The 25,642-nt window shown below is 37.4% G+C and overlaps 2 protein-coding genes across 2 annotated transcripts; one reads left to right on the plus strand and one right to left on the minus strand.

The window, feature by feature from the left end:
- Positions 1 to 323: 323 nt before the first annotated feature.
- Positions 324 to 1,160, plus strand: Lrrc10 (leucine rich repeat containing 10). Its single transcript, XM_027930044.3, has one exon. The coding sequence runs from the start codon at positions 324 to 326 to the stop codon at positions 1,158 to 1,160; it is 837 nt and encodes a 278-aa protein (XP_027785845.1).
- A 4,177-nt stretch (positions 1,161 to 5,337) lies between these two features.
- On the minus strand, positions 5,338 to 25,642 carry Cct2 (chaperonin containing TCP1 subunit 2). Its single transcript, XM_027923639.2, has 16 exons — positions 25,535 to 25,642; positions 24,607 to 24,681; positions 24,453 to 24,518; positions 23,659 to 23,770; positions 23,060 to 23,136; positions 22,840 to 22,952; positions 21,578 to 21,780; positions 18,238 to 18,338; positions 17,754 to 17,881; positions 16,096 to 16,199; positions 12,084 to 12,203; positions 11,473 to 11,601; positions 10,958 to 11,061; positions 10,439 to 10,538; positions 8,232 to 8,373; positions 5,338 to 5,610 (listed from the first exon to the last, which is right to left on the minus strand). The coding sequence occupies exons 1-16, from the start codon at positions 25,535 to 25,537 to the stop codon at positions 5,580 to 5,582; spliced, it is 1,608 nt and encodes a 535-aa protein (XP_027779440.1). The 5' UTR covers positions 25,538 to 25,642; the 3' UTR covers positions 5,338 to 5,579.

The raw sequence follows: 25,642 nt of genomic DNA on the forward strand, positions 1-25,642 counted from the left end.
CCCCCTTTTTTTTTGCCCCTTAATGTAATCTCTCAGTATTTTAGCATTACAAAAAAACAGCAGTTCTTTTCAGCTTTAAACGGGTTGCAGTTTAAGTGATTAAAGGCAAGTGTGTCAGACACGGCCTCCCAGACAGTCTGTTAGGTCTATCACCCAACACTCAGGTTGCTATCAGGAGCACTTTTCTCTGTCAAAGTGACTGGCTTTTGTCATGCAATCCTCACTAATAAAGGGAAGGCAGGACGGCCCCAGAGCAGTCAGTAGAACAAACTGCCTTGTCAGGTGAGTCTGTGGGTAGAAGTTAGCCATGCGTCTGGCTCTACATGGGGAACACCATCAAGGCCCTTGTGGCCTTCATCCCTGGTGACTGTTGCCAAAACTATGTGGTTGGAGACCTCCAGGAGATGCCGCTGGACAAGATGGTGGATCTGAGTGGGAGCCAGCTACGCCGCTTCCCTGTGCATGTGTGCTCCTTCACGGACCTGGTCAAGCTCTACCTCAGTGACAACCACCTCAATAGCCTGCCTCCAGAGCTGGAGCAGCTGCAGAACCTGCAGATCTTAGCCTTGGATTTCAACAACTTCAAGGCTTTGCCTCAAGTGGTATGTACCTTAAAACAGCTCTGCATCCTCTACCTGGGCAACAACAAACTCTGCAACCTCCCTAATGAGCTGAGGCTGCTCCAGAACCTCCGGACCCTTTGGATTGAAGCTAACTGCCTCACCCAGCTGCCAGACGTGGTCTGTGAGCTGAGTCTCCTTAAGACTTTGCATGCAGGCTCCAATGCCCTGCGTCTCCTACCCGGCCAGCTCCAGCGCCTCAGCGAGCTAAGGACCATCTGGCTCTCAGGAAACCTGTTGACCGAATTCCCCACTGTGCTGCTTCATATGCCTTTACTGGAGGTAATTGATGTGGACCGGAACAGCATCCGTTACTTTCCCAGTCTGGCCCACTTGTCAGGTCTGAAGCTGGTTATCTATGACCATAATCCTTGCAGAAATGCGCCCAAGGTGGGGAAGGGTGTGCGCCGTGTTGGAAGATGGGCAGAGGAGACACCAGAGCCTGACCCCAGAAAAGCCAGGCGCTATGCATTGGCCAAGGAAGAAAGCCAGGAGCCACTGGCCCCTGCCCTATGTCCTTCTCTTTCTCCCAATTCCTAAGGAGCTGCAGTCCATCAATGTCAAGGACCCAACTGCATGTTCTCAAGATTTCTTCATTACAGTGGGATTATTCTGTGTCATTTGAGGGGTTGATGTAAAGCAATAAAGGAACACTAAGAAGTTTCTGACCAACAGCATCTCTTCCAAAGAAAAACTGTGTGCTATCAGTTTCCTTGGAAACCCAGAGTGCTCATAACTTCTTTGCAAGAAAAAAAGCTTCTCCAAGCAGTTATTTTGAGTAAGAAAGGCTCACATTTGCCTCTTTCACACTCCAAAAGTGACTGATGAGGCTCATGAAATCCTCAAATAAGGTATTTGTTAAAGAACCCACTAACTGTTCAGATGATCTAACCCTGGCAGGACATATTTCTTTACTATGAATAACAATGAACTGTAACAAGGTATTGTTTCTAATTCAGGCCACCAAAAAAGACATTTTTATCTAGCAGATTCACACACAAAAAAGTTGTTTATTGTTACAGAGGCTCAAAATAAAACATTTCCCCCACCATTTTAGCACCTGCTGAAGATCTCAGATGGAGAATTTCTCTTGGGGTTCGGGTTCGTTCAGATGTTACTTTAAACTTAATAGTGTTTCATGCCGATTTCTTATTTTCCCCAAAGGTTTAACTCAAGGTCTACTACCATCTGTTTAGGGAGCTTAGACATCACCTACAAAATAGAACCTCTTTCCTTTGCCATGCAGTCTCACTTAAGTCACACCTTGGGTTGTTGTTGGTTTTTTTTTTTTTTTTCTTTTTGGTACCGAGGATTGAACTTGGGGGTGCTGGACAACTGAGCCACATCCCCAGCCCTATTTTGTATTTTATTTTGAGACAGGGTCAGTGAGTTGCTTAGTGCCTTCGGTTGCTGAGGCTGGTTTTGAACTTGTGATCCTAGTGCCTCAGCCTCCTGAGCCCTTGGTATTATACACATGCACCACAGTGCCCGGCACACCTTTTTGCCCACTACTTCCCTCCCCACCACCAGCAAAGCCCTTCTGCTTATTTACACTAAGAAACTGAGCTGAATGGAATCCCCCATCACTGGAGAAAAAGCACATCTTCAGAATCATTAAAGGCAATAGGTGAGAAACCTGGCATTTGAACTAAGTACTTTGAAATTTGAATTGCAGACTGTAGAATATGTTGGAAGTTTGCCTCTTTTTAAAAAGTTTTAGATGTTGGTGGACCTTTATTTTATTCATTTATTTATATGCAGTGCTGAAAATTGAACACAGTGCCTCTCACATGCTAGGCAAGTGCTCTACCGCTGAGCCACAACTCCAGCCCTGAAGTCTGCCTCTTTATCCTCAGTGTATCTGCTTTAGTTCCAGTTTAATTTTTGTAGATAGTTTTTCAACATTGTACAAACCTAGGTATTTTGGCCATTATTTTGTTAAATATCTCAACTGTGACCTTCTCATGAATATACAAACTTAAAGAAATTGCTGCCAGTGGGTGATTTAATAAACTTTTCAGCAATCTAAGATGTCAATTATCTAAACTGAAGCACAATGTATTGAGTGTTTAAGGAAAAAAAAAAAGTACTTTTTCCCATAAAAGCACCTTAACCCAGTAAAGGTTAGTTCTAAAATGAAATAAGATTCACATTTGCCAGAAATATTTCTTGTTACTACAGAGTTAAGTACCGTGTCACCACCTCCCATCTGTAGACCATTTGCAACCCACTGATCAGTCATCCAAGGAACCCTTTCAATCATTAAATTTGTACTATATACAAGTTTTTAGTAATGAGTCCAGATTTCTATTAAAACAGAATTTCTCTATTTTCTTATTCCTAATAATTAAAACCAAATGATGTTAAAAACGTTTGCCCAACAGAATTTACCTTCTAAACTTTGTACCAGTTTATGGATTAGTTTTGTTTTTGTTTTTGTTTTTTGAGAGGGAGGGGGGATAACAGGGATTGAACCCAGGGGCACTTAATCACTGAGCCACATCCCCAGTTCTATTTTATTTTGAGACAGGGTCTTGCTAAGTTGCTGAGGCTGGCATCAAACTTGAGAACCTCCTGCCTCAGTCTCCTGAGCAGATGGGATACAGGCATTCCCCAACACACCTAGTGCTGACTTTGTTTTGAATTGTCTTTCTCCTCCCCAGTTTAATGGGCCCACATTTTCCAGTGTAAGCTGCAGGCTACACACTATAAAACTGAGTGAAGTTATTATCCATATAAAGTTCTCACTGAATGAACTTACTATTCTGAGTCAAAATGTTAAAATTATAAACATTTTGGCCTATGGTCAAGCTGTTTTGTTGTTCTAAAACAATATACAACGAATAAATATTTATCAAACTAATAATTGTGATTTTGCTGTCCAAAAATGTTTTTAGTGTAGATTTTTCAATTTTATAAAGCATGTAACTGTGTGTATAAATATAAATATATATAAATACACATACATACTTTTTTTTTGTTTGGGGGCAGGGCTACTAGATGTTAAACCAGTAAAGATTAGTTCTAAAATAAGAAAGGCTCACATTTGCCAGAAATATTTCTTGTACCACTGAGCTACACTGCCAGTCCTTTTTGAGACAGGGTCTCACTAAATTGCCCAGGGTGGCTTCCAACTTGTGATCCTCCTGCCTCAACCTCCAGATTACAAGCGTGCACCACGATGCCCATCTGCCTACTTGTGTTTCTACAACCCTGCTATTTTTGAGATGTTGACATCATTAGATAGTAAAGTAATGGAAAAATACTACAGCAACAAATACAACTTTTTTTACTCCTTAGTATTCATGTTATTATTAAAATGAAAATTTCACCGGGCACAGTGGCACATGCCTGTAATCCCAAGGGTTTGGGAGGCTGAGGCAGGAGGATCTTGAATTCAAAACCAGCCTCACCAACGGTGAGGTACTAAGAAACTCAGTGAGACACTGTGTCTAAATAAAGTACAAAATATGGCTGGGGATGTGACTCAGTGGTTGAGTGCCAGAGTTCAATCTCTGGTACCCACCCACCGCCAGGAAAGAAAAGACTTTTTTTTAGAACTATATTCTCCCCAGTGCTGGGGACTGAACCGGAGTCTCACACATGCCATGCAAATGTTCTGCCACTGAGCTACACCTTAGCTTTCTTTTAAAACTTGATAATTGGATTTTAGCTTCTGTAAGAGAGATATCAACTAACCTTTAACATAAATCCCACAGAAATGAATCAGCAACCAAACTTCCTTTTTTATTTTATACTGTAATGCAAGCAACATCACTATTTGTAATTTTATGCTTAAAAAGTCAACTGAACTCAACCTTAACAAAAAGCACACGAGTGATCCAGAAACAGTATAGCATCATAGCTGTGAGCATGGTCCTTCATACCATCTGGGATCAAATCCAGGCTCTGCCCTTACTGGTCAGTTACCACCTTTGTCCCATTTCCTTATCAGAAAAACAGTTTCTATCAAATAGGGCATTGTAAGGATTAAACCAATTACTGTGTATAAAATGAACAGAACAGTGCTTGGCATGTGACAGTAAATGTTTACATAACATATTCTTTTTCTAAGCACACCACTTAAATTTACCCTAAAATCAATATAAATCCTTGCTTAAAGGAAAAAGTATAAACTGCTATAGACCACTCCCTCACCATCAAAACATTTTTCAACTATAATATCTATTGTACTTAATGTAAAAAATATAACCACAACATTGTGTCAAATTCTCCTGATTTACCTGTATAGAACACACCTAGTTCTTAAGGAGTTCATTTTTAAATTTGAAGTGAATATTCTCTGCCCTTTCCATTATTCTAGAAATCAAAAATCATCAAAGCATTTAAAAATTGCTATTAAGTTTCAAAGCCAGGCACAATGGCAAACACCTACAGTCCCAGCTATTTGAGAGGCAGAGGCAGTTCAAAGACAATCTCAGCGACTCATCATGAAACTCATCAACCTGGCAAGACCTCATCTGAAAATAAAAAAGAACTAGGAACTGGGGATGCAGCTTAGTGGTAAAACACTCCTGGATTCAATCTCGGGTTTTGTCTTTTTAGTTTTTGTGGTACTGAGGAATCAAACCCAAGGCCTCATACACACTAGGTTAATCATTAAGTGGATCAACTCTATACTGAAAATGCAATCATTCACTTCCATTAAGCATATTTCAAATAGGGTACACAAAGAGCATAAGACATAAGAACTAAGTAATTGTTCAAAATTTTAATGCACGCTATGAGAAATGAACTTTTAAATCAACTGAATTGTATGGAAATGAAACAGCAAATAAATTAGACCCACGTTAAAACAGAAGGTCAGCTAATGTCCAAACTTAAGGATATAATGGGCACAGCCAGCCATCGATTCCACAGGTTTCTTCTAAAGGTTGAAATCTTTCGAATAGAACTTTGTTATGAACTGGTCCAGAGATCAACAGCATTTGGGAATGCTTAACAGGGATGATGATCAGGGACACGTTTCCTATAAGGAAAAACCATACAATTAAGAAAAATGTCAAAGGTGAAAAGCATGATGTTAACCAAAGTTTTATACTACATACAGACAACCAGAATTCTAATTTTATTAAAATCATTAGAACTCAAATTTCCTACAAAGGATGTTTCTACCTCTGACTAACACTCTTCAAGTAGCATGTTATTAGAGGCCATTAGAAAATCTGTGGAACGCAAAGGCCTGTGGGATATTTGCTATTCTCAACTTCTCATCCAAACACCCTACCTAAGATATACACTCCACACTCTGTCATGTATACCTAAAAAAACAAAACAAAAACAAAAAAAGAACATTCGAGAAAAAAGGGTTAATCCACGTTTTTTACTAATACATGTTAGGAAATTTTACTGTATTAGATACAATTACTTTTTTTGTGTTTTTAATAAGGTTGATGGACCTTTATTTTATTTATTTGTATGTGGTGCTGAGAATCGAATCCAGTGCCTCACACATGCTAGGCAAGTGTTCTACCACTAAGCTACAGCCCTAGCCCTAGACACAATTACTTTAACCAGAAGTCCAAAAAATGGCAGGACACTGAAGATTCTATTCTAGATGAATCTAGAATCATAACAAAAATATCCCTCACAACTTTTATTCTCTAATGACCACACAGTGAGGACATATAAGGATCGTTTGAGGAGAAAAGATGGTAAGGATACAGGGAAATTTTTAACTTCGTGATTCAGAAACACTCTTTCTAAAGGCACAAAAAACAGTAAAGAAAAGTAAAAGAACAGACTCAAAGAACATAGTATTAAATTGGGTCATACAGAAATAAACACCTTCCAACTCAGTAGTTTATGGGCAAACTAGGTTCCTAACCATGTCAAAAAAATTTATTAACCAGTTTTATCACTGGGCACTAATCTGAAAAGCACATTCTCTGTTGGTTAAGAAAAGAATATGGCCAGGCGCAGTGGCATGCACCAGTAATCCCGTTGGCTTGGGTGGCTGAGGCAAGAGGATCTTGAGTTCAAAGCCAGCCTCAGCAAAATTGAGGTGCTAGGCAACTCAGTGAGACCCTGTCTCTAAATAAAATACAAAATAAGGCTGGGGATGTAGCTCAGTGGTGGAGCGCCCTGGTACCAAAAAAAAGAAAAAGAAATATGAAAAATGAGTTTGGCAAGGCTAAAAGTAAAAGTATTCATGTTTCTTTACTGCAAAAATATACGTTTCAAATGTGGTTGAGGACACTGAGTTACTGTGAAGATTTCTATGTGTAGGTTTGGCTATGTGATCTTGCCCCTGAACCTTTCCCACTTCTTCACTTAGTTAAGGAGATACAAATTACCTTGGTTGTCCTACTACCTAAGTGACATCCCTCCCAACCCACTTTTAAATTTTGTTATTGTAAAAAAGTTTCAAATGTAAATAAAAGTAGATTGTATAACAAATCCTCATACACCTTACCCAGGATTAATAATTTTCTACATCTGTTTATTCCTTCTTTATGTCCTCTGTTGGATGCTCTGCATCTTTCCAAACTTATTATAGGAGTTCTGCAGCACTCAGTTCTTAAAAACTCTTCCCCTATTTACAACATTCACTTGTAGAGACTCAAGCAGTCTCCTGTCTTGAAACCCGTATCTGCGTTCCCTCTTTCTCTCAGTCTTTGCATTTCAGACAAAACTCATTTCTTCAGGCAAAATCCTTGAAATATTTTTTAATTCTCTCTCCTCTCACACCCTGCATCCAACTCATAACTAAAACTCTACTGGTTCTACTTTCAAAACAGATCCACAATCAATCCCTTCTCATCACCCTTACCACAATATCCTGGTCTAAACTATTATACTCTCCCATCTCCTTGAACCAATACTAATAGTAAATATGAATGACTAATAACTACTAAGAGCAAGTGAAAATCATTAACTGAATCTTCATCTTTCCCTTTAACCCTTTTTTTTGGGGGGGGAGGGGACGGGGGAGCACTGAGTAGGGGGATGAAACTCAGGGCACCCTAAATCACCAAGCTACCTCCCCAGCCCTTTTTATCTTTGAGACACAGTCCTCACTAAGTTGCTGATGCTGGCCTCAAATCTGCAATCCTCCTGCCTTAGCCTCCTGAGTTGCTACAATTAAAGGCATAAACCACTGGGCCCAGCTTGTCCTTAACCATTTCTATGTGAATGAGATTTTAAAAGAACTTAAGTTGCTAAAATAAAACCTATAAAGAAACCTTATACAATGTGTGCTTAAAAATGTCTAAATAGAAGTATACCCAGGACAGAAAACAATGGAAGCTTATTCATCCTGGTTAAAAAAAAAAAAAAAACAACATAGGTTATAGGTTATTACAACACTGCTACCCTTAGCCCCCAAGCTCCCTGATATTTAAACTTTCTAAATCTGGCTCTTTATGTGCCCTTTCAATCCTGAGAAGCTAGCATAGTTGTTCATGCTCCCTTTCCCAAAAGCTTTCCTGACTTAAAATTCTTAAGAATTGAGACTACTTTAAATAACTTAGAGACTCTTTTAACTAGGCAAAAATGTTTCTGTGTCCCATTAACTATAGTATCAAGTAAAAGTGCTCCACTTGTCTCAGTGTTAGTAATTTTTTCTAGAACCTAAAAGTACTCTGATACCTTGGTGCTGCTTTGATGATGTTGTCCACACGTAGAATCACCTCTGCTGCTTCAGCTGCACTCAAAAGAACTTGCCGCTTCACTTGGAAACTTTCTGTGATGCCCAATATTGCCATATCTCCTATGGTACCTTCTTTCATATCTGAAAAGAAAAACTTGTAGTTTAACAACTGAAGTATTAAAACATCTTTAATGATTTATAATAAATAAAATGAAACCTGTTTTAAAAAAACAGTCTAAGATTACAACACCCAACTACTTGATATAGTTAGCAAATTAGTTCATAAAAGAATTCAGGAAAGCCTTTTAAAAAATTAAAAGATCAAGGGACTGCGGTTGTGGCTCAGTGGTAGTGGGCTTGCCTAGCATGCATGAGGCACTGGGTTCAATTCTCAGCACCACATACAAATAAATAAAGGTCCTCAAAAAAAAAAAAAAAAATTAAAAGATCTAACCAGGCATACCCATGTTTATAGCAGCACAGTTCACAACAGTTGAATTCTGAAATCGGCCTAGGTATCCATTAACAGATGACTAGATAAAAATAATGCAGTATGTTTAACAATGGAATTTTATTCAACCATAAATAAGAATTCGCAGGTAAATGAATGGAATTTGAGAACATTATGTGAAGTGAAATAAGTCACACTCAGCAAGCCTAGGGCTGAATGTTTTTTTTTTAGATAAATGGAAGAAAGAGGAAGGGGGTAAAAAGGCATTTGTGTGTGTATGGTGGATCGTATGAAAACAGAAGGGAGACCAGACAATTAGTGAAGTAGTGTAGAGGAAGGGGACTGAGGGAGGCAGGGAACGCGGAAGGGGGAGGTACAAGGGAACGATAAATCATTATCTGTATGCACACGAATATGTAACAGAAAATCCCACTATTAAGAATAAAGTACCAATTAAAAAATATAGAGAGGGGGCTGAGGATATAGCCCAGTGACAGAGTGTTTTGCCTAGCATGGATGAGGCCTTAGGTTCAATTTCCAGTACCACAAAAAAAAAAGGGGGGGGGGAGAGTTTCCAATGTCAATTACTGCTAGGTGCAGTGGCATACACCTGTAATCTCAGTGATTCAGGAGGCCAATGCACAAGGGTGGCATGTTTTTGGCCAGCTTCCACAACACAGCAAGACCCTGTCTCAATATGAAGGAAAAAAAAAAAAAGAACTGGGATGTAGCTCAGTGGTAATGCAACTCTGACTTCAATCCCCAGTACCAAAAAAGAGGCACTTCTATTCTATTCAATTACTATTCACCTGTATTAACAGAGGGCAACAATGTCAAAGAACAATTAATTGTACAAAACACTAGGTCACTTACATTAATATTCTCTCTTTATCTATACCTATATATAAAATTAATGCAGAAAATTTGCTTATTGCTAACTACTATAAAGTCATACACCTGGAAGAAATTTATAAGTCACCTATCCAACCTTTCATTGTTTCTCAGACAGATGATTAATTGGCTCTTATTCAATGACAGGATTATCTACTTTCTAAGATTGTTCCTATAATACGTTGCAGAGCTTATTAGAAATTTTTAATCTGAATTAAATCTGCCTGTTGGCCACACTTATCTATGGATTAAAGATCTGCCTTCAAGAATGTCTCAATAAGTTTATTATAAAATTAGGAATTAGCTAGAATGACAGTGCATGCCTGTAATCCCAGTGACTCGGGAGGCTGAGACAGAGGATCACAAGTTCAAGACCAGTCTCAGCACTATTTTAAAATTAAAAAAAAAAAAAAAGACTAGGGATGTGGCTGAGTGATTAAATCCAAGGTATGCCCCCACACACCCATCAAAAAAAAGAAAAGGGAGTTTTAAGAAATCATAGTAGATGGGCTAGGGATATAGATCAGTGGTAGTGGTAGAGTACTTGCTTAACAAGGTCCTGGGTTCAATCTCCAGTATCAAAAAGAGAATAGTAGTAGCAGAATTTACACTTATTTCAGAATATGAGCATTATTTATGCATCATTATATACCAAACTAGTTACCAATCTTCTAACTAGTTTTATACTTCCTAGGGTAATGTTGAGAATATGAAGTTAAATATTTCCCCAAATAAGTTACAAAAGGAACAAAGGAATCTTATACAGTTATCATCAAACTTCTTTTTCTTCTTCCAAAAAAAAAAAAAAAAACTGGAGATAGACACTTTTGTCAACTACTACAAAAGTTGCACATTATTTCTTACCCAGTCCAGCAGTTATATTGCCTTCACTGTGAGCAGCTCGGAGCTGTGCCACCAAATCTGCGCTGTCATAGCCTGCATTGTCAGCTATGATGGTTGGTAACTATGAAATGAAGGAGATAAATTAACTTTACTATACAAAACATTAACTTACTGCTATCTAGAAAGATGGCTTTTAAAAACTACATTTAGAAACAATATAAAATCTGCTTTTAGTTATTGCTCATTAAGGGTATAAAATTCAGAATCAAATTTGAAAATGGTAATTCATGTTCTTAAAGCCAAGGCAGGCACTGGGGTTGTGGCTCAGCGGTAGAGCACTTGTCTAGCACATGTGAAGCACTGAGTCTGATCCTTTAGCACCATATAAAAATAAATAAAGGTACTCTGTCTACAACTTTAAAAAAAAAAAAAAAAGCCAAGGCAGTGACTATTTGCTGTCTAGGATGTAAAATGTACTCATTTTAAAATCATCAATAGCCACAAAATTTAAGTTGAAATTTCTCATTTTTACTAGCTTACCATTCTCAGTGCTTTAGCATAAGACTCCATTGCAACAGCTTCTTTGCCTGGTGTTCTACTGGCAAGCTGTGTCACAGCATGCGCCATCAGCATCTCAGAACAGCCTATGAATAAAAATTCCATTAAAATATTGCTAATGTTATCTTCATGGTACTGAATTATTGACTTCCCTTCAGATATTGCCAAGTGCTTTAAAATTAAGTGCAAAGACCAGGCACAACGGTGCCTGCCTGTAAACCCATCTAATTCTGTAGGCTAAAACCAAAGAATCACAAGTTGGAGGCCAGCCCAGCACACAGGGAGGTCCTGTCTCCAAAAAAAACAGGGATGGGGATGTAGCTCAGTAGTACAGTACCTCTGGGTTTAACTGCCAGTACTGCAAGTGGGGAGAAAAATTTTAAAAAACCCTAAATGCAAAGATAATACATTTAGTTTCTAAGAACCAATAAAACCATCTATGAGAACCATATCATACTTTTATTTCTTAAAGTGTTTAATGTTTTCCAAATTCTTACCTCCTCCATATACTGTTCTAGAATCCTTCACAGTTTGGGCAAGAACACAAAGAGCATCATGCAAAGATCTTTCTGCTTCATCTAAAATTTGTTGAGTGGCACCACGCAAAACAATGGTACAAGCCTCACCTAAAATTAAAACATAATATTCTTATATTATAGTGACAAATTACTCATAAACATGAAAATTATGCACTCTATGATTTATGTAGGTGTGGTTTACATTCTTGGATTTTGAAAGCTGATATATTCTGTGACGCATTTTCTTTCCTAACTTATATTCATAGTGATTCTAAATAATAGAGAAAACTAAAAGCTGAATATGTACTCTTCATAAAAGGCAAAATAAATATGAAGTTTACTTCAAAATATGCTTTTTCAAAACTTTAGGCTTGGGGCTGAGGATATAGCTCAGTTGGTAGAGTGCTTGCCTTACATGCATAAGGCCCTGGGTTCAATCCTCAGCACTACAAAAAAAAAAAAAAAGATTTTAGACTAATGACATTTTCTAGTACTATAGTAACTTTTTTTTTCCACTTCAATGGAGCCTAGAAAAGATTTAGGAACCATGAGACACATAATAACAACACACCAAGGGCATAATAACTCACCAAGGGCAACCCCAGAAAAGTGAATGAGTTTATCTTCTCCAATCATGACTTCCTCAATAAGTTTGCAACTTCCAAGCTTCACCAGTTCTGGGTGATCAAAGGTAGAAGCAATTTCTCCACCTATGAACATAAACATTAGATGTGTGTAATAGACTTATAAATAATGTATTAACTACATTTTAAAAACTGATTGCTGGGCTGGGGTTGTGGCTCAGTAGTAGAGCTCTTGCCTAGCATGTATAAGGCACTGGGTTTGATCCTCAGCACCACATAAAAGTAAATAAATTGTGTCCATCTACAACTGAAAAAATAAAAATAAAAACTGATTGCTTACTATACATCAGTTACACTATACACTAATTCTTCACATCAACTGTATGCAACAGGTTAATTATCTGATTTGCACATTGCAAAAAAAGAGGCAGAAAGCTAGGAATGTGGTTCATGGTAGACAGATTGCCTGGCATGTGTGAGGCCCTGGTTTGATCCCCAGCACCACAAACAAAAACAAAACAAAGAAGGCATATAGGTTTAATGATTTATGTAAAGTTACATGGCTAGTATAAACTGAAGCTGAGATTCATATCCAAGTAGTCTCGCTTCAGACCTGTATGCACGCTGTGGGATACGACTCCCCAAAGGTTAAATCAAAAGTTAAAAAAAAACATTTACCTTTAAAAGTCTGAACTTAAATTCTAATTCTCTTCTGAATCCAATCCAGAATACTAAATTTCATAAAACAATTTCCCATGACACAATAAAAATATCCGACCAGGTATTTTATTTATGTTAACTATTTTTGGGGACAGAGGGATACCAGGGATTGAACTCTGGAGCACTCAACCACTGAGTCATATCCCCAGCCCTATTTTATATTTTATTTAGAGACGGGGCCTGAGTTGCTTAGTGCCGAGCTCTTTGCTGGCCCTGGGTTTGAACTCTCAACCCTCCTGTTTCAACAGTCCAAGCTGGTAACACACTGCACCTGACTAACTTTGACAAGTATTTTTGAACTGCTTACAATATGGGCATTTGATAGCTCTAATTCTCACAATAATTGAAACGTCAAAAAGCCCCAGTAAGGCCTAGAAAAGGGAGAAATGCACACTGAGAATTTCCCACAGCAAAACTTACCGAGGTATAAAAAAGAGTGAATTCATTTTAGTTCTTATGTCTTATTTCAAGTTAATTTCCATCTTCCATGCTCTATAAATTTAACTTCAGCTACTTCATTTCCTGTTCCTGATCAAAGCAAGCTAGTTTTCCATTTCAAAATCCTTTTTTAAAAATTATGTTCTTTCCCTTTTAATAATGTGGATTTCATGTATTATCAATCAAACCTTCTTTTCCTATTTTTTTTTGGATCAATTTCCTGATTAAATAGTGTCTTTTTTTTTTTTCTTTCTTTTAGGCCAGGGGGCTGGGGTACCAGGAATTGAACCAGGTGCATTTTACTATATCCCTAGACCTTTTTACTTATTTTTTATTTTGAAACAGGATCTTGCTAAGTTGAGGCTGACCTCTTGCCTCAACCTCCTGAATCACTGGGAAAACAGACAAGTGCCACCATGACTAGCAATGCTGTTATCTTATTATCTTACCAAGAAGTGACAAAGAATCTGTTCTAAATTCTACAAATTTATACTCATAATCTGTATAATCTTTTTACTTTTGGTTGACAATTCTTGAGACTGCTTGTATTATAGATGTGAGACAATAAGTATCTGGGACATCACATCCAAAAATAATCTAACTTTACTTTTGGTAACATTCATTTCATCTTTCTATATCTGCTTATGAGACATTTCTTGACATTTGCAATAATCATTTTCACATACATTGATACTTAGCTCTGATTATGAGGTCAATTTCACAGCCAGAGTTGTGCTTGTTGTAGTAAATTTTCTTCTGAATATATGTGACAATTTCATGTACTAAGTCCTTATGATATCAATTTGCTCTATGAATTATGTTATCATCCATATTTCTTATGTCTTTATTTTTTTTAAACAACAGAAATTTATTGGTTGCTCAAAACATTACATTGATCTTGACATATCATACATGTATTTCAAAATGTCTTTATTTTCTTGCATTAGAAGATCAATTACATCAACATGAACATTATGGTTTTATGTGTTAACTTACACATCAAGTTTACCATGGATTATAAAGAATTTTAAAAACAGGTAAACCCACTTCCAAGTAATTAACAAAAGGATAATGTCTCTAGGTCAAAGGAAGATTATGCCTCTCAAATTACTAAAAATGGCTTCACATATCATTCTGAGCCAGGCATGGTGGTGCATGCCTATAATCCCAGCTATCAGAAAGGCTTGAGGCAAAAGAACTGCTAGTTGGAGGCCAGCCCAGCAACTTAGTAATCCAGTCTCAAAATAAAAAATAAAAAACTAGGGATGCAGCTTAGTGTTAGAGTATATGCCTAGCATATATGAGGCCCTCGGTTCAATCTCCAGTGCAGGAAGGAAGGAAGAGAGGGAGGGAGGGGGAAGGAAAAACAAGAAATCATTCTGGGATGAGGTGACAAATACTTTCCAAGTTAGTACACCTAATTTCTTCTAATATTTCCAACATTCAGGTCTTCTCAATTCTCATTCCCAGATTCCAAACCAACTTTCCAACCTACTTATTGGACCCAAATGAAATTTAGATGATAAAAATAAAAAGTTTTTCTAGGGCTACTTAGTGACTACGTGTAGAAATCATTATTGCAACAAGAAACAAACAAGTAAGACACAGATTACTATCTGATTTGTAAACACAATTTCTATTTGACACAATTGGGATTATATCACTCAAATCTCCACTCAAGAGTGTTAAGCATACACTTTCATCATATGATGCTGAACTGTTTATTTCAACATTTATTACTTCCAGAAAAATTTAAAAATTAAGAAAACTAAGTATACATACTTTAGCACAAAGTGTTCATTAAAGGTTACTACTGTAACTGTATTACACAGAGTATGAAGCATTCAACTACTCCTTAAGCAATAGTTTGTTTAGACTATATTTAAAATTAAACTTATAAACTGTTAAGAAAAAATTTATCTTTAGGGCTAGGGTTGTGGCTCAGTGTAGAGCACTTGCCTAGCAAGTTTGAGGCATTGGGTTTGATTCTCAGCACCACATATAAATAAATGACTAAAACAAAGGTTAATTAACATCTAAAAAAAGATTTATCTTTAAAATAGTAACACCAACAAAAAGAAATCTACAGCCATGGTGAACCTTGTATATAACTTGGCATAGCATTATGGCAGTATGCATTATTTTGGCTAAGCATTCCTAAATTAGCTGTAAATTCAAAATATAAACTTTTGAACATGAACACAACAGCAAAACTTTAATGTGATGGATCACAGATGCACCAAAATATTGCATAAAATTTCCTTCAGACTGAGTACAAGATGTACATAAAACAAATGACTTTCATGTTTACAACTGGGTCCCATCCTCAAGTTATCTCATTATATATATGCAAATATTCCTAAATCAAAAAATAAAATCCAACATCTAAAGGGCTTCAAAGTCAAAGACAAAGAATATTCAACCTGTATTAAAAATACTGTAACTAGTCAAGTGTGGTGGTGCACGCCTATAATCCCAGCAACTTGGGGAAGCTTCTGGCTCAAAATTAAAAATAAAAAGGGCCTGAGATGCAACTCAGCAGTTAAAAGTAACTAAATTACAAACTTCCAAAAGTATAAATGAGATTTCAGAATAACTCTTCAATAAGATTTCAGAATAACTCTAAAACTCTAAACTCCTTACAGGGATTTCTTCATATTTTCAACAATGAACCGCATATAGTAATGTTTAATAAATCTGAGTGACTATTATGTTTATTAGAAATTAATGCCTTTTGGGCTGGGGATATAGTTCAATTGGTAGAGTGCTTGCCTTGCAAACACAATGCCCTGGGTTCGATCCCTACCACCATAAAAAAAAAAAAAAAAACCCAAAAGAAATTAATGCCTCTTACACATACCTGTAACAAGGGCCAGGCGCTCTACACCTGCAAAATCTGCATGCTCAATAGCCATGACACCAGCAGCACCAAAAAGCTGTTCAGGATAATTATAAATTAATTGCCTGCAAATAAAACATATAAATCATTATGCTCAAAACTGCTGTTTCTCAAAACAAGCTAAAAAGAATGCAGATATTTTTTACCAGACACACAAATTAGAACAAGTTACCATTTCTCACTTATCCCAGCAAGATGGGAGGCTAAAATAGGATTGTCAAGTTCAAAGCTAAATTTAGCAACTTATTGAGACTGTCTGTCTCAAAAATAAAAAGGGCTGGGACCATGGCTTAGTGGTTGGGTGCCCCTTGGTTCAATCCCCAGTACAAAACAAAACGAAAACAAAAAAAAAAAAAAAGAAAGAAAATGTATTAATTTAGCAGAAAAGCATCAAAAACCTTATTGATGTCCATATACGTTAACTCCTGGTAATCTACAACAATAAAATTTAAATGTTAAAGAATTTTTTACGTGGTTTCATTTTTCCACACTTCAGTTATTCATGGTCAATTGAGGCCCAAAAATAAAACCAATAGTTTGGTTCTAAATAGCCTACTAAAATCTTGCATTGTCCTGCTTTGTCTTGCCCAGAATGTGAATCACACCTTTGTCCCAAGTCTCCACAATGTTTTCTACCTGTCTTTAGTCACTTAGTAGCCATCTAGGTTATTAAATCAACAATCAAGAAATCTCTATATAAGTAACCTTACATCGCAGTCAAACATTAAGGCACAATGCCTAAGTTATTCACCTCACTTCATCTCAAACATAAGCACTGTTATCATAAATCTCACATCATCACAAGAAAGATAAGTACAGTACAATGAGGTACTGAGAGAGGACAATCAAGAACACCTTCACATGTGAAAGTACAGTTTAACTGTCTTACTTTATTATTGTTGTATTAAGTGTTGTTAATCTCATACTGTGCCTAATTCGCAAGTTAAATTTCATCCCAAACATGTAACGAAAAAACCAAAAACCAAGAAACAGTATCTAAAGGGTTTAGTACTATCCATAGTTTCAAGCATCCTCTAGGGGTCTATGAATATATCCAACGCCGTGCAGGGGCAACTACTGTACAATGTTCTTCATCTGTGCCACACCAAGTCAGCCAAGAAAGTAAAGATTAAATGTGAGTGATTTCTATGCCTGCTAAGAGTATGTGTAAATCACATCTAATTATGAAAATCTATAATATTAAAAATATGTACTGTAACTAGGCACAGTACTCCTATAATCAGAGACCAAGGAGGCTGAAGCAGAAGGATCCCAAGTCCAATATCAGCCTAGACAATTTTGTGAGACTCTCAGCAACTTAGGAAGAACTTGTCTCAAAATTTAAGAAAGGACCGGGGTTCAATTCCCAGCACCAAAAGAGATTAAAAAGTAAACATAATATGTACTACAGTTTCTAAATAACATTACTAATACAAGTAATTCAATATGAAGTACTTCCATAATTTTTGTAAGAAAAAAATCATTTTTTACATTAAAAATACCATTAATGAGCTGGGGATATAGCTCAGTTGGTAGAGTGCTTGCCTTGCATGCACTAGGCCCTGGGTTCAATCCCTAGCACCAAAAAAAAAGTATCATTAACACATACAAACACAGACCTGTTAATAAAGCAGTTTATTCCATGCTTAAGAATACGTTCAACTTTCTCCTTCATTTTTTCCTTTTCCGCATGTTCAATTTCTGCAACCTTTGCTGTAGAATCAACTCTTACCCGGGAACCAAATATCTAAAACAAAGAAATACACATCAGTACATGTACACAGAATCAGTTTTATTAATCTTTTTAAGTCCCACTGCATATTTCAACATTTTTATGAACTACCAAAAACTATGTATAAACCAGGCGTGGTGGTATGTATAATCCCAATGGCTCAAGAGGCTGAGGCAGGAGGATCCCAAGTTCAAAGCCAGCCTCAGCAAAAGCAAGGCACTAAGCAGCTCAGAGACACCATGTCTCTAAATACAAAAAAGTACATGTGTGTATATATTCATACACACATTTTAAGCTTTTTAATGCATCTCATTCCCAGCCTGAGTTTATAGCAACCAGCAATTACAACTTCAAGAAAAATAGTTACATACCTTTATTTTGTCTGTATCCATTCCAGTGTTTGCAATAAGAATTTTTGCATTTTCAATTCGCTTTGGTTGATTTACTCCAATTTTTTTATCCAATAGGAATCCTACAATAAACATAATAGTATTAAAAGGCTTCATTTATGAAATGACTAATTCAAGGAATTTATTCAAGTTCAATTTACCAAGCTCCTAGAACCTACAAACCATCCCATAGAAAAATTATCAAAAAAATCAATTTAGTGGGTTATTTAAATTACAGAAAACATCAGAGCACAGCACATACAGTAAAAGGTAAACCTAAAACTTTGAAGCTGGTAGTAAAATTTAAAAATAATGGATAAAAGATGAGTTGGACAAACTTGTCCAATCATGTCCCTGATGCATACTGATTTACGGTTAAGCATCAAGCATAAATACACATCTGTCAAATAGAAATAGAATCAGACAAAGAAATACTAGCTACTAACCTAGCTGTGGAGATTTGGTACCATCATATATATGAACTCAGTACTGCTTATCTTTCCAGGCTTCTTTGAAATTAATGCATAAGAAACTTTTCCCTTATTGAGTTTTCTGTTCTTTTCAGTCAAACTATTCACTCAATGGGTCATCATCACAAGGACTAAAGAACTACAATTCCTATTGCACTGCCTGGCAGACAACAAAGAACAGCAGGTACTTGTGCTACTGTCCTTTTTCTTCCCCCTCCTTCTAACCTTGTTTTAAATAAAATTCCACTACTTATCAGGTCCTGTTAAGAAATACTAGACAATTACAGAACAAAAGTAACAAAAACAGCATGGTACTGGCACCAAAAAAGGCATTTAGACCAGTGGTACAGAACAGAAGACACAGAGACAAAATAAGTAAATACATAAATACAGTTATCTCTTACTAGACAAAGGCGCCAAAAACATACATTGAAGAAAAGATAGTCTCTTCAACAAATAGTGCTGGGAAAACTGGAAATTCATATGCAGCAAAATGAAATTAAGCCCCCATCTCTCACCATGCACAAAACTCAACTCAAAGTGGATCAAGGACCTAGGAACTAGACAAGAGACCCTGTACCTAACAGAATCAAAAATAGACCCAAATCTTCATCATGTCTGATTAGGCCCCGACTTCCTTTAACAAGTGTCCTAAAGCACAAGAAATAAAAGCAAGAATCAATAAATGGTTGCATGCACAAGGTCCTGGGATGGATTCAAACTAAAAAATTGCTTCTCCACAAAAGAAACCATCAGTGAAGTGAAGAGAGAGCCTACAGAATGGGAGCAAATTTTTTCCACACACACATCAGGTAGAGCACTAATCTCCAGGATATATAAAGAACTCAAAAAACTTAACACCAAAAAAACAAATAGCCCAAACAATAAATGAGCTTAGGAACTGAACAGACACTCTCAGAAGATATACAACTGATCAATAAATACATTAAAAAAACCCTCACTCCAGTCAGAATGGCAATTATCAAGAATATAAGCAACAATAACTGTTGGCGAGTACGTGGGGGAAAAGGCACACTCATACATTGCTGGTGGGACTGCAAATTGGTACAGTTAATTTGTAAAGCAGTAGGAGATTCCTTAGAAAACTTGTAATGGAACCACTATTTGACCCAGCTATCCACTCCTGGCTCTATACCCAAAGGACTTAAAAATAGCATACTACAGTGATGCAGCCACATCAATGGCAGCCACATTAATAGCAGCTCAATTCACAATAGCTAAATTGTGGAAGCAACCTAGATGTCCTTCAATAGATGAATAGATAAAGAAACTGTGGTATACATACACAATGGAATATTGCTCAGTATTAAAAGAGAATAAGGGGCTGGGGATGTGGCTCATGCGGTAGTGCGCTCGCCTGGCATGCGTGCGGCCCGGGTTCAATCCTCAGCACCACATACAAACAAAGATGTGGTGTCCGCCAAAAACTAAAAAATAAATATTAAAAATTCTCTCTCTCTCTCTCCCTCTCAAAAAAAAAAAAAATTAAAAGAGAATAAAATCATGGCATTTGCAGATAAATGGATGGAGTTAGAGAACATCATGCTAAGTGAAGTCAACCCCCAAATACCAAAGGCTGAATGTTTTCTCTGATAAGTAGATATTAATCCATCATGGGGGTGGGGGGTACGCCCATGGGAGGAATGAAGGAACTTTGAATAGGGCAAAGGGGAGGGGGGAAAGAGGAAGCATGGGGGTAGGAAAGATGGTGGAATGAGACAGACATCATTACCCTAGGTACATGTATGATGACACAAATGGTGTGATTCTACTTTGTGTACAACCAGATGCATGAAAAATTATACTCCATTTGTGTATTATAAATCAAAATACATTCTGCCGTCATGTATAACTAATTAAAATTACAAAAAAAAATACTAGTCCCTACATATAAAATCCAATTAAAAATATTTTTTAAAGTAATAATTTTCTTCTTCCCTGTAGGAGAATGCCTACATCTTCTTTATAACATTTTGAGAAGCAAATACAACGTGAAGTTGCTTTTTAACACCATGCTAAACTGTACCCTCTAGTAAGGGCAATGGCACATGCCTACAATCCTCGTCATACAGGAGGATCCCAATATAAAGGTCAGCCTCGGCAATTAGCTTAACCCTGTCTCAAAAAATAAGGACGACTGAGGATGTACCTCAGCGGTCAAGTACCCCTGGGTTGAATCCCCAGTATCAAAAATAAATAAATAAATAGATCTATAAATCCTATCTATCAGGACATAAACCACATAGATTTGTCAGTTGAAGGATCTTCTTAAAACAAGAAAGAACACTTCCTCAGTAACCTGCTAACTACTAAATGGTCTGACTTACCCAGATCCCTCCTGGATGATACACGTAATACTAGAAAAAGTGCTATTTGAGAGTAGCTAATTTTCAGCAAAAGAAAATCATAATTACTCAGGGACTGGGGTTGTGGCTCAGTGGTAGAGCGCTTGCCTAGCATGTGTGAAGCACTGGGTTCGATTCTCAGCACCACATACAAATAAATAAAATAAAGGTCCATCAAGAAAATTAAAAAAGAAAAGAAAATTACAACTACTTTTCACTAGACTGCAAATAATTTCATGGTACAAAGTGAAATCTAGAAGTTATCAGAAAAATACAGGAATGGTATAAGAAGATGACGCACACTGTCAGTATTTAACAAATAGATTAAAATGAAAAATGGTTGAAATGTATATGTCCTCAAAGTTAAGTTTTCTGGCTCTGTAAATTGTCACAAATTCCCATTAACTAAAATCAAGACTCATTCAGTATTCAGCCTCTCAGAAGCTTATCCAAACTTCTTTCCCATATTTGGACACCCATACATACCTTCATCTAAATAAGAATCTGCCAGACTCCCTCCTAGCTTCTTGATGACATGAATCGCCTCCAGATTACCAGAACCTTTCAGTCTGAGAACAGCTTCTACAGCTAATTTGGTAAAGTGATCTTTGTGATGAGTAAGAAGTTTTGAGGATAATGTTGTTCCTGCAATATTCATTAAATCTTGACGGAACTTAACTTCATCAGAACTAAATAAAAAGCAATAAAAGAAACAAAAAGAAAACCAACCCTGTTATTAAAATGTTTGCTCACAGTAAACAACACTATTTTACTTTTCAAAGTTTATCTAGATAACCATTAATCCATAGTTATTTCTACCCTAGCCAGGTCTCCAAAATTCACAGGAAAAGACTAAACCTCTCTCCAATAATCCAGAGAAGTGAATTAAAGGGTACGTTTTCTCCACCAAACTGCCCAAGGGGGCAGGAATGGAGGGACAATCAAAAGAATATTAAATGTACTGGGTGCGGTGGCACACGCCCATAATCCCAGTGGCTCAGGAGGCTGAGATGGGGGATATTGAGTTCAAAGCCAGCCTCAGCAAAATCGAGGGGCTAAGCAACTCAGGGACACAGTCTCTAAATAAAATACAAGAGGGTTGGGGATGTGCCCCTTAGTTAGATCCCCAGGTCTCACACATACATACATACATACACACACACACACACACACACAAAAATCAAATGTTGCCAAGAGCATGGGGAAACAAGCATTATCACACAATTAGTGTACTGGGAGTATAAATAAAATTTTTTGAACATTTATTTGGTAATGTACATAAAATGCCTTACTCACCTTTGGACCCAGCAATTGTATAAACAAGTTCCTAGATAACAAGTTCCTAGATAACAAGTTGGTCACATTATTTTAGAACTAAAATTATCAAGAACACAAATCTCCAACCATAAATAGATTAAGGAAATTCCATTAGTTCTATATGCAAACGTTTAACTCTATTAAAAGTAATATTGCAGAGATTACCAACACTTAAGAAATGTAATTGTTATCCAACTAGTTTAAAAAGATGCTAACATACCCTTTACACGATGTATTTGGGGTTTAGGGGCATTTTTATTTTTTATTACATGTAAAAAGACTAGAAACACAAATTTTTCACTTTGGTGGCTGTCTCTGGAGGCTGATGTGGGTTTGACTGGTGGGTGGAGTGAAGCAGAATCACACTTGTGTATGCTTTTCAGCATTCTTTAGGCTAGAATTTTAGAACAGTAGTATTTTGGTATACCAACCCGTGATCAACAGCAGAACTCAACAGAGCTTCTCTTGCAGCCTTTGTGGCTTCTCTCCAACCCGCAATAATGGTCTGTGGATGAATCTTTTTTGCAATTAAAGATTCTGCTTCCTATTAATAAACAGTTATACAAATAATAGTTACAAAGGACTTAATCACTTGTGTTATTCAAAACCATAGTAACAAAAAACAAGGTCAGAGTTCTCAGTTGCTCTTACCCTTAGTAATTCTGCTGCTAAAACAGTAACAGAGGTAGTGCCATCACCAACTTCATCATCTTGAACCCTTGACATATCTAGAAAGAAAAGTGTTAAAATTATTTCTCTGTAGCTTACTAAGTTATACAAAAATACCCACTACCAATCTACTCTCACTAACATAGATTCCTCACCTGACAAATTTGGGGAAGCTTTTAGGTCTGAAATAAAAAAATTTTTACCACTGTTGTGGTATGAATATGCCCCCCCCCCCCCCCGAGTTCATGTGTTGGAAACATAATCCCCAATCTCTCTCTTGTGATGCTTACCAGCATGTTATATCAGAGCAGAAGGCCCAGACATGGTTCCCAGACCTTGGATTTTCTAGCCTCTAGACCCATGAGCCAAATGAACTTCTACTGTTTATAAATTACCCAATCTGTGGTTTCTGTTATAACAGCACAAAATGGACTAAGATAATCATCAACAATTACATGGCACTTCTGAAACTGTATTTTAATAGTAACAATTAATTAAAAAGTGATGAGTATCAGTCAACACAACCTATTAGAAAACATCATTTCAAAATGTTAACCAAATAGTATTATCTTCAGACTCACCAACTAAAACTTTAGCTGCTGGGTTGTCAACACCAATATTTTTTAGAATAGTGGCACCATCATTGGTTACCATGAGAGAGGCATCTCGTCCACTACTTAAAAGAATTTTGTCCTAAAGAGAACATATTTATTTCAAGTTAAGATATAAATACACCTTCAAGAATGCATGAATCAATCAGCATACTCAGCAGTATACTGCTGACATTTAAATACCTCGGATAGCTACTGGCCATCAAATGTTTCCAATGCATACACCCCACTATCATATCTTCATTATCTATCCCCAGAGGCATTAGAAACACAAGGAGAATCAGACCTCCCTAGATTTGTTTCAGCACTGTGACAGAAAACAATGGAAACAACAGAAGCGTCTATCAAGTAAAGTTATAATCAAGCTACAGAATTCTATTTGATGGTTAAAGAGGAGATGGTGTATCTACTTACTTACTCTGAAAGGAATTTAAGAGAGTAATTACAGAAAAAGTACACACAAACAGCATGTATGTATGTTATGTCAGAACATAACAGGAAAATACTGAAAAAATGGACATACAAATAACACTGGTTGCCACCAGGGAAAGGCATGGAACTGGAGATAATGATCCAGGACTATTTTGTTCTTAGCAAAAAAGAACGTATTTCAAAATTTAAGTCTTAAAAGATTAAAAAAAAAAAGTTACTAACTATATCTCCAATAAGAGCTTTAAAAAATATTAAAACTTATATTTGTGGCCAGCCTGGGCAAAATTTCAAGACCCTATCTCAAAACAAAAAAATTTGCTATTTTTGCTTACCATGCCCTTGGGTCCCAATGTGCTCTTCACCAAGTCTCCAATGGCGATGGCACCAATAAATGATGACTGAAATGAAAATCTGAGACTGTCAGAATTTTGATCATAGAAAAAAATATAATTGTATTTTTATAAGAACAAGGCAGAAAGGGCTTACCAGACGAGCTGTCTCCGCTCTCTCTTCATCAGCTCCAGCCTTGAAGATGTTAACAGGTGCAAGGGAAAGGGATGCCTAAAAAGGAAAATCAAGAATACGGATGCTCTTTATTTTTTGGTACCAGGGATTGAACCCAGGGGCACTTAACTACTGGGTCATATCCCCAACCCTTTTTATTCTGACCAGGGTCTCATCAAGTTTCTTAGGGTCTCTAAACTGCTTAAGATATCTTTGAACCTGTGATCCTCCTGCCTCAGCCTCCAGAGCTACTGGAATTGCAAGCTTGCTCACTGCGATGAATACCCATACTCTCTAACAATATATATTTTAGTGCCTTCCAATACATATAGAAGTAGGCATCTTAAGAGAATATTCATTTACAGTAATTTTAAAACAAATTAAGCATCCATCATCAAGGACTTACATGAGGACGCCAAGTATAAATAGTAAAGTCAGAGAGATCGAGTGTCTGGGCAAACTAGCGACAATATTAACTTAAGGACGAGTAGTGAGAGGGTGTAAGGCTACTCATTCGACAACGGCCAGGAGGGCGCCCTCCATCTTCCACCCTAGGGCGGCTCCTTCACGGCCCTCCAGACTCCGCCTCCAGGAGGAGGGCGGTGCTGTGCGGGCACTAGAAACTTCTTCGCTAGGGATAAGACCCGAGTCTCGTAGTCCCCAGACTGTTGAAAGGCCGAACAGAAAAAGGACGCCTCATTAGGCCCACTCCTCCTTCCCGCCCGCATGGAGGAATCTACCGGCTAAACCCGCGCAGGCCTCACGCCGCGACTCGCGCCATGTGCGGTGGGCCCAGAAGACAAGACAAGGGCAGCCCGCGACTCTGAGAACACGGAGGGAGCAGCGGTGTTGCCGGGCATGGCGGGGCTGGGACAGGGGTAGGAGGTAGAGAGCAGGAGGCCAGGCTCACCATGGTTCCGAGGAGTTCGGCACACAAGCAAATCCCTCACGCGCCCGGCAGCCAGCAGGGAAAAGGAAGCCGGAAGTGACGAGGACACTTTATCGCAGGGGGCGGGGC

The sequence above is a fragment of the Marmota flaviventris genome, chromosome 3, assembly GCF_047511675.1.
Source record: "Marmota flaviventris isolate mMarFla1 chromosome 3, mMarFla1.hap1, whole genome shotgun sequence".
Taxonomy (NCBI): Eukaryota; Metazoa; Chordata; class Mammalia; order Rodentia; family Sciuridae; genus Marmota; species Marmota flaviventris.